The 13,575-nt window shown below is 34.9% G+C and overlaps 1 protein-coding gene across 1 annotated transcript; it reads right to left on the bottom strand.

Moving 5' to 3' along the window:
• Positions 1 to 7,634: 7,634 nt before the first annotated feature.
• On the bottom strand, positions 7,635 to 8,558 carry LOC114082197 (olfactory receptor 4C15-like). Its single transcript, XM_027923554.1, has one exon. The coding sequence runs from the start codon at positions 8,556 to 8,558 to the stop codon at positions 7,635 to 7,637; it is 924 nt and encodes a 307-aa protein (XP_027779355.1).
• Between the last annotated feature and the right edge of the window lie 5,017 nt (positions 8,559 to 13,575).

The raw sequence follows: 13,575 nt of genomic DNA on the forward strand, positions 1-13,575 counted from the left end.
TCCTGGATCAACTGGAAATGGGTGGGAATTTTTCTTTTCCAACAAGGACTTCACTGCAGGCTGATCTTTCTAGAATTTCTGTCCACTTATGAACCTTGAAGCCTCTAATTCCTTGTTCATGTTAGGATAAGGCAATTTGGTGAAGGAAACCCAACAAGTGATGAGGAATGGCCATTCCCCTAGACATGCAAATCAGCAATAACCACCTAGGTAAGGAAGAAAAGAGGTTAGCTGTCAGCCAAAGTCTAGAGGCTTCATTCATCCTTTGCCAGTGCTTCCTGCAACATGATCCATTCTCATCAGATATAACTCAAGATAAATATTTCAAATTGATGAGACTATCTCATCAGAGATGTTCATTTATCTCACCTCCCAGGGTTATCATGAGGGTCAAATTGTGGAAATGTTGCTTATGATGACAGGCCTTTACCAGTTGCAGCCTTGCCTGCAAAAAAAAAAAACTCCTCAACAAATCATCCAAGCAATTACCTAAACACTTGACATCAGTTCACAAACACAGCTTCAAAGAATGAATGAAAATATTCTCACCTAAATATGTAACTAAAATGTATCATTCAAATAGCATATGAATGTGTCCATTTAAATTTTTCTACATTTCTATGTATATATGTTTATTTAAAAAGGTGAAGTATGGTGGGTTTTATGTAAGAATAAAAACTCAACTGTGTTTATGATTCCCATTTAGAGTAAACAGAAACAATTTAAAGTTCTTACAATGAATTAATATATATTGTGCAAATTAATACTTATTTGTTTGTTTTCTTTAAAACCATTTTAATTGTGTTCTCAGGTCATTCCTGCCCAACATCTGTACTTTCAACTTGATAGCCACTTAAAAGAAAGCAATATAAAACAAAGTATGAATGTAATTGGATCCATTGGAAACCACTTATTACAGAATAAAGAATAGCAATGCATAAACCAGCAGTGTTCATCTTACTCTAGGACCAAAGCAGGAAAGACAGAGAAAAGAAATGAGTAAGCATATCTGTGCCAGATTGTGTAAACCTAGATTCAAATCCAGATCCTTCTGTTTGTTCTGAGGCACATATCAGGTTATGTAAAATTCTTAAAATTCTTTTAGGCTCAAGTTATTTTTCTTCTATTTATGAGTTTTCTATAAATAGGTTTCTTATGGAAATCAGATAAATGCATAAACATAAAAACACGAGTGTTCATTAACAGGAAGAAATAATATTTTGAAATGCACTGCACTTTTGAATGTTTCTAGTAGCCCCTCATTATGTTATTGTGGACTCAGACCCACCTGTATCCACGCCTCCTTCAGATTGCTTTACCATGAAAGAAAACCAAACAGAGTAGGAAATTGAAGAAAACAACGTAAAACAAACTCTGTGAGTTGTCTAATAATTATAGACAACTTATCTCTCCACTTCTGCTTTCTAGGTAGTCTAAGAGCAATACCACTGCTTAATTAAAATGTTGTTGAATGTAAACAAACCAATCCCTTTTTTCCCAAAGGAAAATAATTCTGAATATTAGTGGTAAATATCTGACATGGAGAATATGTTGTCCCTCATGGTTTATGATCACAAGGTTTAGAGTTTTAAATCATTAAATGCTCATTATCTTAAATAGAAGTTATTGTCTTGGATTGAATCTTGATATATCAAAATGGCAATAGTGGCAACATTAGTGAAATATGAATGAAATCTGGTTTTTATTCATAAAAATATATCTATGTTCATGTCACAGATTGACAAATACACTCATAATAATGTAAGCTAATAATATTAAGGCAAATTGTCTCTTCTGCAGGAATTTTGCAGAAAATGTATGCACCTTTGTGGTTTATCTAAAATTACTCCAAATGAAAAGTTAATAGAAAGAAAAGCATGATCAATTTCTGCTGTCAAATATCTACAATTCCAGCCTCAATGTCTAACAGCAATGTACCATTAAAAAAAAAAAAAGCCCTGTGCTTTAAGCTGCCTGGCCACAGTGCCAAATACAGAGAAATAATGAACATGGGGTTCACAATAGAAGTCAAAATGAATATAAAAATACTGACATCACCATTTTTAAGTAGCACAAACATACACAAAGTGAAGTAAAGGACTGAATGAATCACAAGAATATCAATTTAAAAAATTTTAAATGTAATCCTTTTGAAAATATATTGGCAAATACTTCTATAATCATAATGATGTTTGTATTCTTTCTCCTAATTATTCAAACCCTAAAAACATCATGAGGATGTTTTAGAAAGGAAAATGCTGCAGTAACATAAGAAACAAAAACACAGCTCAAATATTCAATGAGAAACATGTCTGTTTACATCAGACCTTTGCATTCATATCACATGATGTAATGAATAAAACCATAATCAATGATGTAAGGAAATAGAAGGGAAAACATTTTGCAACATGTTAAGGAAGAAATAAAAACATTATACTCATTCTCCTCCATTTGTATGGATAATTTAAATAGAGTTTTGTCATCCAGCAGATCAAAAATTGCAATGATAAAGTCTTTTCATTTGCAATAAATGTTTGGTTACTATAATGAGAATATTTATAATTGAACATAATTAGCAAAAACCACACAAGACTCTCCATCATCAGAACAGCTCACAGAATGGATGTGAGGTTTAAGGACAATTCATTTACAAAGGTGGAAGCAACACACTACCATAACAGGGAATCTAAAGTTAAAATTGTGACCTGGGGTGAATCTTCCATTATTGGAGCTACCAGAGGCCCAGCCCTCCTCACCCTTTATGCATTTACTGATATCAGTTTGAAATTCACATTTTACAACAGAAGTTTAATGTGTCTGCATTTGTCCTTGAACATCCTGTGGTTTTCCCTTTCTCAGTAACCATATCCTCAAATATGTTGGATCTGCATCTGAGATTGCTGAGGGTCCCTCACAGCATTAACTGCATGAACTATGGGTGCTGCACCCCTCCTGGGGTGGTCACATTGAGAAGTGTTCATCCCTTTGCACAACTCTGCACACTGACAACTACTTTCTTTCTATTATCTGCAAGAGCTGCTATTCATTGAACTATTCATATTCTGTGTCAACTATGTACTGTTTGTTCCACATGTATTATTTTATTGATTCCACATCCCTTGAGCTTGCTAGTTTTGTAATCCTCATTCAACATGAAAATTCTGAGGCTGTAAAGTTCACACAGTTATACCAAGTGCACAATTGCTGACAGACACATTCTGTGCACAGACCTAGGCACTGCTACACGACCCACCCTTTTAAGCACTGCATCACAATTTGAAATCAACTATGAAAATTCAAACAGTAAAGTATAAATCTCACCGTGTGTCAGTTCCTTGAAATTACTAGTGATGGCCTCTGCCATTCTCAGGAGAAATCTTCACTTGTGCTCTCCAAACTGTGATGTCTATACCCAATATTTTCTCAACCCCCGAGACAGAGAAGAAGAGCCTCTCTGACAGTCAACCATCCCCACTGCTCTTCCAGAGCAGTCTAAGGAACAAAGAAACAAAAAGGAGCAAAAGTTTCTCTTGGATTTCCATCTGGACTTTAAAGAGGCTTCCATCATAGGTCATTCACCTGTAGAATTACTGTTTGGTTCCCCCAACGGAGAAATTATTCATCAGCATATGTGCCAAGACATAACTTTGTGTGTGTTTTTTTTCAATTGCTCGAGAATTATGTCCCAAGCAATTAGAGGTTTTGTTTGTTTCTCTGTTTTCTTGTCTTCATGCCCTTGTGTTTCTATCTGTACAAGCTTTTATTTCCCATGATACTCAGGAATAGAGAAGTGGGTATTTGGGAACAGAACATACTGTCTCTTGCAGGAGTCAGACCAAATGCTTGTGCATAGGAAATGTAAAAACAGAGTTCTGTGATAAACCATCATCCACCTGTCCATATGGAAAATGTACTACAGCAAGGAGTACTTATTAAAGAAAAATATTTCATATAAAATATGTGTAGAGGATGCATTACTTGAAATGTTACATTTCTCTCAGAAACTGAACTTATAAAACAATAATTTTAAAAACAAAAACAAATTTAAAGAGGAGATTGGAGGAAATTTCCTCTTTTCATTTATTTGAAAGATATTATACCAGACCTAATTAATGTCAAAGAACATAGGATTTAAAATGATGTTTAGGGAAAACTTGGACATAGCTTCTTAAGCACCCTCACAAGGACCCTCATAAACAATTTTCTATATTTTCAGTATCTAAATTCTGTATCATGTCTAATTTTATGTCTATTCACCCTCCATAAAAAGGGCTAATTTTATGGATTCATAAGAAAGGGTGAGACACTAAAGGACTGTCATATCCACAGTCTATGGACTTAATCACTGAATTCAGAAATGTGATATTTGTTGAATGTCCACAGTCCCACAGCCACATACTGTAATCAGTAGGAAGAGAGAGTGGCCAGGCAATTTAAACCTTGCAAACATCAATCCAGATAATCAAATTCTCAACTAGATTCTTAAACACATATGTGTAACCAGATTGTGAAGTGTGTTATCTCAGTGATCAGCATTGAAATTCTGAAGACACACTGCCTCCTGTCAAACCACACCCCACTGCTCACCAGGGATCTGACATTCATCCAGTCCCTTGGTCTTCCCCTGTAGAACATAAACGATTCTAAAACCTATCTTATCAGCACTGGCTTCCCAAGAGGTAAATTCCATTATTCAAAATACTGATTCCAACTGTTCATTTACCTATAATGCAGATGCCTGCATAACTGCTTTAAAACACAGAGTTCCTTTGCTGAGTGACATATGTTGATACCATAGATCATTCTAGACTTTTTCACATAGATGAGAAGGTATGAATGACAGATCAAAAAAACTTTAGTAAATATAAATAAACAAAATGAGTTTAAAGTGCATGGCATCTTGAATATTGATGTTAATAAAAATAACAATAAAATAGATCTTAGGTTGTGAAAAGGCTCATAACTAGAGATATGAAAAACCAGAGGAGTGAGGACATTTGGGATAAGAAAAATAAATGGAAATAAGAAAGAAAGCACTTTTGGGGACAAAGAGATCAATGTGAAATTTCCAGTTAGCCAGATTCCAATGTCATAGTCAAACGAAAAATCAATAACAAAACCTGAAAACCAGTTATTCAGATAAACCATGAATGTATGGTTATGAAATATGGATAATTTATTTATTAAGTAAGTATAAAATTTGGAGGCATAAAAATATGATAGAGCTTTTCAATTAAGCCACACCAAAGAATAAATGTCACTCAAAAAATTTTAATTGAATTTTATCTCTCTCTCTTTTTTTAAACCTAAGTTACACACAATTGGACTTGTAAATCATCCATAATGAAGATCCTACCCCTTTTCAGATGCCAGACACCCATTGAAGATATCCATCTTTCTATTCCCTGCATTTAGTAACTCAGGGCAAAATATACAACCTGACTCATGGTGGTCCCCATATAACAAAGACTAGAATGAGGACTTCCCAAGTACCATCTATAGGTGGTTGTGGACTTGCCAATTTGTTTCTTCTGGAAGGCTCAGAAGACTTACTACTTACTGTTATCTGTGGGTACAAAAGTACTATACATATTTCCTCAGCTTTAAGAGGATCATTTTATATTATCAGACATTGGAAACAAGTTTTATACAGTATTTGTTACTCATATATTCTATAAAAATGTGGTATACAGTTTAATAGCAGACAAAAATCTTTCTCCCTTTGGGTGAGTTATTCTTGGTTTTCATTGTGAAAATCATTGGAGCTTGCAGACCAAAAATTCAGGCTGAGATGACATGAATCCCAATGTGACAATGGCCAACCCTACAATCCTTCAGGTCAATCCTCACAGGCTTTTATTGAGATGCTTATTTTATTTCTGTAGAGAAGGAGAAAATTCAGGTAGTACAAATTCTCATCACTCTTCCAACTACTCCCAGCTTTTTACTTCCTTTCTATCACTTGGGCAGTTAATATATGATTCCTAAACATAATGAAATAATTACTTGAGATTTCAGATGCACTGTTTGAGATGCTCACCATGACTTTTAAAGCTGCCTGTACCACTATCTCCCTTTGCACTTGTCCTCCTGGGCTTGAGCTCATCCATGTTTCAGGCTAATAACTGCTGTCCCTCCTGAATACATTCCCTGATTGCTCCTTGTCTCACCACCATCAACCCTTCCTCTGCTCTCACCTCCACTCTCCATTTCTACTGTGGACACAGCACCAGTTTAAACATGAGCTCCCCAGAAAAACTGTTCTAGATTGCACCAAGCAGGTAACTTACTTGCTAATGTTGCCAAGTATTAAAATGTGTGCATATTTATTGAATCATATAATATTTAATGTATCATTCTCTCATTTTTACTTCAACATTATTCATTTAAATACTTTACAACATATTAAAACCACTGTGCACAGCTCATGCTAAAGTGAGAAGTAGAGTTTTGTAGAGAGCAATCAGAGATCCAGGAGGAGAACCTGAGTTTTCAAACTCCCTGAAATGACTCTCCTGATACACCTCCCCTCATGCCACACAAAGCCCACATTCTAACCATCCAGGAAGAGCCAATATAAATCCAAGAAGCCACAGACAGATAAGAAAACACTGGCCTTTTCAAGTGTTCTGACTACACTAATGGATGCAATCTTCAGGAAGAATCAAAAAGAATGTCAATTTATACACATATTGAAAAACAATAGTGAGAAAAATATTTAAATGATTAGAGGACAAGGGGAGGAGTCAGAGCAAAAAGGAAAACGGCATTTTTACTAAGAGCCAAAGAAGAAAGATAATCTGAAAGTCGGACAAAGTAATACCCACAGTGCAAAAGTGAGCCACGATCCATGGTAGACAGAGCATAGTTTAGGGGGGAAAACCTAAATAAGACATTGAACAAAGTCAAGAATGTATCTGACTTATGATTTCACAAGATGTCATTTCTGAATAAAGTTTTAAAATTAGGATCTTGTTCTAGGTGTATTTTCTTCTCTCAGATATCCAGAGACATTTTCTAAATTCACACTTTTTACATTAATATAATGTGTTTCTGAGAACTCTTTGAATAACTACAGAAACTATAACAGGTTAAATTATAATTAGCATAACAGTGAAATAGAATAAAAGCTGAAAATATTAGAAAGAGCTTCACCATGCCTAAAGTAATCAGCATAGAAAATAAAATGGAAAAACAAAGCAACATGGTTTGGGGGAGAATTTTGAATTACTGTTGTTCAATAAACTAGTGGAAATGAAAAAATTTGGGTAGATGTCTTTCAGTATTTGTTTACTCCCCTGCTGAATATTGGTGGATTTTCTCGTTGTACATAAAAACAGAATTCACAATGCAATGTTGGGCATTAAAATAATTTTAAAATAAATGTTGAATTTCAGAAAGTATAAAATTGAACTATCTTTAATTTTCATATGGCAGAATTGAGTAGGCAACTCTGAGTGAAATCATGATCTCATATTGAAAATATTACTTTTAAATACCCCACTCAGGATAATGCTTCTTAGAATTATGTAATCTCTTTCCATATAAGGAACATGCCCAAAAATATTTATTTTACTAAATATTATCTTCTTTATATTTACATTCTATTTTTGTACTGAATTATTTATATTTTATTAGAGATCACCAAGCCTCTTCCACAATTTCCTCATGGCATTTTTCACTTCCTTGTTCCGCAGTGTGTAAACCAAAGGATTGAGCAAGGGAGTGAAGACAGTGTAAAACATTTCCACTTCTTTATCAAAAGAGAATATAGATGGAGGTCGTGCATATATAAATATGCAGGGGACAAAGAACAAAACCACAACAATAATGTGAGATCCACAGGTGGACAGAGCTTTCCTCCGCCCCTCAGCACTGTGTTTTCTCAGGGAGAACAAGATGACACCATAAGAGACAAGCAACAAGGAGAAATTGATGATGCAGATAAACCCACTGTTGGTGATCACCAGAAGGCCTAGAATGTGAGTGTCAGTGCAGGCCAGCTTCAATAGTGGGTACAAGTTACACATGAAGTGATCAATGACATTAGGGCCACAAAAGGGCAGCTGGAAAGTAAAGAGAATCTGTATGATGGAATGCAAGAAGCCCCCTGTCCAGGACGCCCCCACCAGAATGCCACAGAGTCTCCAGTTCATGATGGCAGAGTAGTGCAAGGGCTTGCAAATGGCCACATAGCGGTCATAGGCCATGGCTGAGAGGATGATCATCTCTGCCCCACCAAATAAGTGTTCAGCAAAAAGTTGAATCATGCATCCTTCAAATGTGATGGTTTTCCTTTCATGAATGGAGTCCACAACCATCTTTGGTGTAATGGCAGAGGAATAGCACACATCCAGGAAGGACAGGACAGCCAAGAAGAAGTACATGGGGGAGCCCAGCAGTGCAGGGCTACAGAGGATGGTCACTACAATCAGCATGTTGCCTCCAATAGTCGCAATGTAGACCAACAAAAACACAACAAATAATATTTTCTGAATAGTAGAATTCTGTGAAAGCCCCATGAAGACAAATTCAGTTATGAAGCTTTGGTTCTTCATGATTTTACAAAGTGATTAACATAAAACTGATGATGTGGTTCTGCAAGTAGAACAAAAAATTACATTACACTAGTTTTAATAGTAATCATCACACAAACAAGCTTTTATATACTTATGATTTTTTCTTGTATGAGTCACTGAACCTTGCCATGCATAACCACTTAGATACATCCCAAAACCTTTTTTAATTTTTTTTATTTTGAGAAATTCTCACTAAATGACTTAGGGTCTTGCTAAGTTGCTGAGACCAGCTTTGAACTTGCAATCCTTCTGCCTTCACCTTCTGAGCCTCTGGGATTATAGGAGTATAAACACATGCCAGACTACTTATTGCCAGGATCCAGCCCTGGTGGGGAACCCAGGGGTCCTGAAGGAGGAGTGGTGTCAGCGAAAGAAGAAGAGTCGGGACAACAGGTTGCAAGTTACGAGCAGCCCCCCGAAAAAATCTTCTGCCCCTAGAGGGGCCTTTATTTTCATACCTTTTTTGCAGGTGTTTTTTCAGGTATTTAATGGATAGCTTCAAAGGATGAAACTTCTTTGGTTTACATAATTTTCATGAGTTACAATCTTTTCTGACATACATTGATTACCTGAGATGTTAAGTATATTGTTTAAAATATTTTCCTGTAACCTTTGCCAATCACAATAAAGCTTTTACATTTTTACCTCAATCACTAGGTGCTAGGCTATACAACTTGACTACATGTCTCCTGACCTATTGTTCACTTTTAACTTTAAAGCATACCAATAATTATTTCATTAACCTTTAACTTAAAGCATACTTATGATTATTGGTAAGCTTTCTTACTTCTAAACTAAAATCCCAGTAAAACACACTTAAAATAGTGACAGTCTATTTCTTAAAAAGCCTATTACTCTGAAGTGCCTCTAAAATATATCTATGTTAATTTTACATTATTTTATTTTTAATTTCCAAGGTAATTTCCTTTTTTCATATGACCTATTGTACTGCTTTCCTTCAGAATTTCTTTGATCCTTGGTTAAAGTACACCAAGTCTTATGTCTTTGTATTCTGTAACTAAAGGGCAGTCTCTGCACCTCAACCTATTTGTCATTTATATTAACTGTATGTTTTCCATTTTCTTCATAAATTTCTGCATAAGGCAAAGGAGGGTGTGTTGATGAGGGAATGTATTTTTATTAGCCTATTGTCCTCGAGGGGGATACCATAAGCTACATACAGTGGTCCTTGTACTGTTGGCACAGCAATTGCTTTTCTGTAGCTAGGCTCTTGTACATGTTGTGGTTTGGGGGCTGAGTTGGGGGAATCTATTGTAAATTGTTAACCATGGGATAAATATTTCTTGTTTAGGCTTGAGGAATAACACTATTGTTTGTATCCTGAGGGATATTGAAATGCATCTCATGACATGTCTCAATTGTATCTTTAGTCTCATTCTGGGAATTTTCCTGCAATCTCAGTCAATGCATACTTCTATTATTGATTGACATATGCCCTGTTATCCATATCATGAGGATCATAAACAAAACACTTAATATGCCCCATGGTTCCGGTTTCCAGATGGTGCAGCCCTGCCGCAGCATCCCTCACGCTGTGACCCTGTCAGACAATGGGTGCAGGAATGCCTTCACCAACTTATAAGTATTGTATTATTATTATTATGAGTACTGCTTATTGAGTTATTATCACTGAGAATAAAAATGAGAAATTTTTTAATGTAATTACCAGAGGTCAGAAAAATTGAGGTGGGGTGAACTATAGAATACTTTAAAATGTCAGAGTTTTAATAAGGGGGAAAGAAAGCATGCACATATATTAAAGAAGAAGAATAGTTTTTGCTTTTTTTTAAGTGACATTGATAATTTATCAGTGATTTCTACAGCAAAGAGTTGGGAATCATTCTGAAACTATAGAAGGATAGTGATTTATTAATCATGCCTCCCATGGGCATGAAACAGTGGATAGAAGTATGCCAGTTGTTATTAGAACACTCTTATCAGTAAGAAGAAGCACAAAAATAAGTACTTTAAGAGGTACTCAAAAATGATGATGATTCTTGCTATGTTTTTTTAAAAACTCCATAGTGAATTGGCTTTTAAATGAATTAACTCATTATTTTTTTTTAAAAAAAAAAGAATTCATGGAAAATTTTCTAGCTCTAAAATATCCATGAAAAATATATAGGCTTTATTGTTTTTGTGATTTGTTAAGTTTACTCCTGAGGGTTATCATGGTCCCTGAGTAAATTCAAGTTAGAGCTCATGACTCATTATCTAGAAGCCAGACTGTGTTGGGTGTTATTATCCCATTCTATAAATTGGAAACTCAAGCTTAAAGATCTTATGTTCAAGTGAACAACAGATGCTTGATATGGGATGTCACACACAGCACCTCTGTCCCCATGCCCAAGTCCTTTCCCCTGGATTAACAGGAAAAGGATGGGAAATTTTCTTTTCTAGCAAGGCTTCACTGCAGGCTGATCTTTCTAGAATTTCTATCCACTTGTGAACCTTGAAGCCTCTAATTCCTTGTTCTTGTTTGAATGAGGCAACTTGATGAAGGAAACCCAAAAAGGGATGAGGAATTGGCCATTCCCCTAGACATGCAAATCAGCAACAGCCACCTAGGTAAGGAAGAGAAGAGGTTAGCTGTCAGCCAAAGTCTAGAAGCTTCATTCTTTCTTTGTCAATACTTACTACAAAATGATCCATCCTCATCAGGTATAACTCATGATAAATGTTTCAAATTGATGAAACTACCTTGTCAGGCAGAGATGTACATTTTTCTCATCTCCCAGTGTTATCATGAGGTCAAATTTGAAAGTGTGGAAATGTTGCTTATGATGAGTGGCCTTTACCAGTTTGTAGTTACTATGTGCTCACATAAAGAAGCCAGCAGCCTTGCCTGCAGAAAGCTCCTCCACAAATCCTCCAGGTAATTACCTGAACTCTTGACATCAGTCCACAGACAAACACAACTTCAAAGAATGATTGAAAATGTCCTCACCTGTATGTATAACTGAAATATATCAGTGAAAGAGCATATGAATTGTGTCCATATAAACTTTTCTACATTTATATGTATATATGTTTATTTCAAAATATATATAATGGGTTTTTAGTAAAAATAAAAACTCAACTGTGTTTATGACTCCCATTTAGAGTAAGCAGAAACTATTTAAAGTTTATACACTGAACTAATATGCATTGTGTAAATTAATACTTATTTGTTTGCTTTCTTTAAAAGCATTTTAATTGTGTTCTCAGGACATTCGTGACCGACATCTGTACTTTCAACTTCATAGCCACTTAAAAAAATATGTAAAACAAACTCTGAATGTACATTAGATCCATTGGAAACCATTATTATAGAATAAAGAATAGCAGTGCATCATCCAGCAGTGGTCATCTTACTCTAGGACCAAAGCAGGAAAGACAGAGAAAGAAAATGAGTAAGAAAATCTGTGCCAGATTGTGTAACCATGGGTTCAAATCCACATCCTTCTATTTGTTCTATGGCACAGATCAGGCTACTTAGAATCCCTAAAATTATTTAAGGCTCTGTTTGTACTTCTTCTACTTATGGGTTTTATTTCTATAGATAAGATTTTTATGAAAAATAAGAGTCTTCAGTGGCAGGAAGAAATAATATTTTCAAATGCACTGCACATTTGAATGTCCCTAATAGCCCCTGATTATGTTATTGTGGACTCAGACCCATCTGTATTCATGCCTCCTTCAGGCAGCCTCACTGTGAAAGAAAACCAAATGGAGTAGGAAGTTGAAGAAAACAATATAAAACAAACTATGAAAGTCATTTGATAATTCCAGACATCTTATCTCTCCACTTCTATATTCTAGGTAGTCTAAGAGCAATACCACTGCATAATTAAAATGTCATTGAATGTAAACAAATCAACCACTTATTGTTCTTAAAGGAAAGTAAATCTCAATATTAGTGTTAAAAAACTGACATGGAGAATATGTTGTCCCTCATGGTTTATGATCACAAGGTTTAGAGTTTCAAATCATTAAATGTTCATTATCTTAAATAAAAGTCATTGTCTTGGATTGAATCTTGATATATCAAAAGGGCAATAGTGGCAAAATTAGTGAAATATGAATAAAATCTGGTGTTTACTTATAAAAAATGTAACGATGTTCATTTCATAGATAGACAAATGCACCCATAATAATGTAAGGTAATAATATTAAGGCAAATTGTCTGTTCTGCAGAAATTTTACGAAAAAATATGCAACATTTTAGTTTATCTAAAATCACTCCAAATGAAAAATTAATAGAAAGAAAAGCAGTGATCAATTTCTGCTATCAAATACTACAAATCCAGCCCCATTGTCTAACAGCAATGTGCCATTAAACAAAGCCCTGAGCCTCTAGAAGCCTGACCACAGTGTCGAATACAGAGAAATTATGAATGTGGGGTTCAGAGTAGAAGTCAAAATGAATATAAAAATACTGACATCTCCATTTTTAAGCAGCACAAACATACACAAAGTGAATTAAAGGACTGAAAGAATCACAAGAATAGCAATTTTAAGGAAAAAAAAATTAAATGTAATTCTTTTGAAAACATATTGGCAAACACTTCCAGAATCATAAATATGTATTCTTTCTCCTAATTATCCAAACCCTAAAAATATATCATGAAAGCAAAATGACATGGGGATGTTTGAGAATGGAAAATGCTGCAGTAACAAAAACACAGCTCAAATATTCAGTGAGAAACATGTCTGTTTACATCAGACATTTGCATTCATATCACATGATCTAATGAATAAAACCATAATCAATGATGTAAGGAAATAGAAGGGAAAACATTTTGCAACATGTTAAGGAAGAAATAAAAACATTATACTCATTCCCCTCCATTTGTATGGATAATTTAAATAGAGTTTTGCCATACAGAAGATCAAAAATTGCAATGATAAAGTCTTTTCATTTGCAATAAATGTTTGGTTACTATAATGAGAATATTTATAATTGAACATAATTAGCAAAAACCACATAAGACTC

The sequence above is a fragment of the Marmota flaviventris genome, chromosome 9, assembly GCF_047511675.1.
Source record: "Marmota flaviventris isolate mMarFla1 chromosome 9, mMarFla1.hap1, whole genome shotgun sequence".
NCBI classification, from domain to species: domain Eukaryota; kingdom Metazoa; phylum Chordata; class Mammalia; order Rodentia; family Sciuridae; genus Marmota; species Marmota flaviventris.

What these genes read in the sequence shown, in the direction of transcription:
- LOC114082197 (XM_027923554.1), bottom strand. Translation starts at nt 8,558, where the DNA reads ATGAAGAACCAAAGCTTCATAACTGAATTTGTCTTCATGGGGCTTTCA.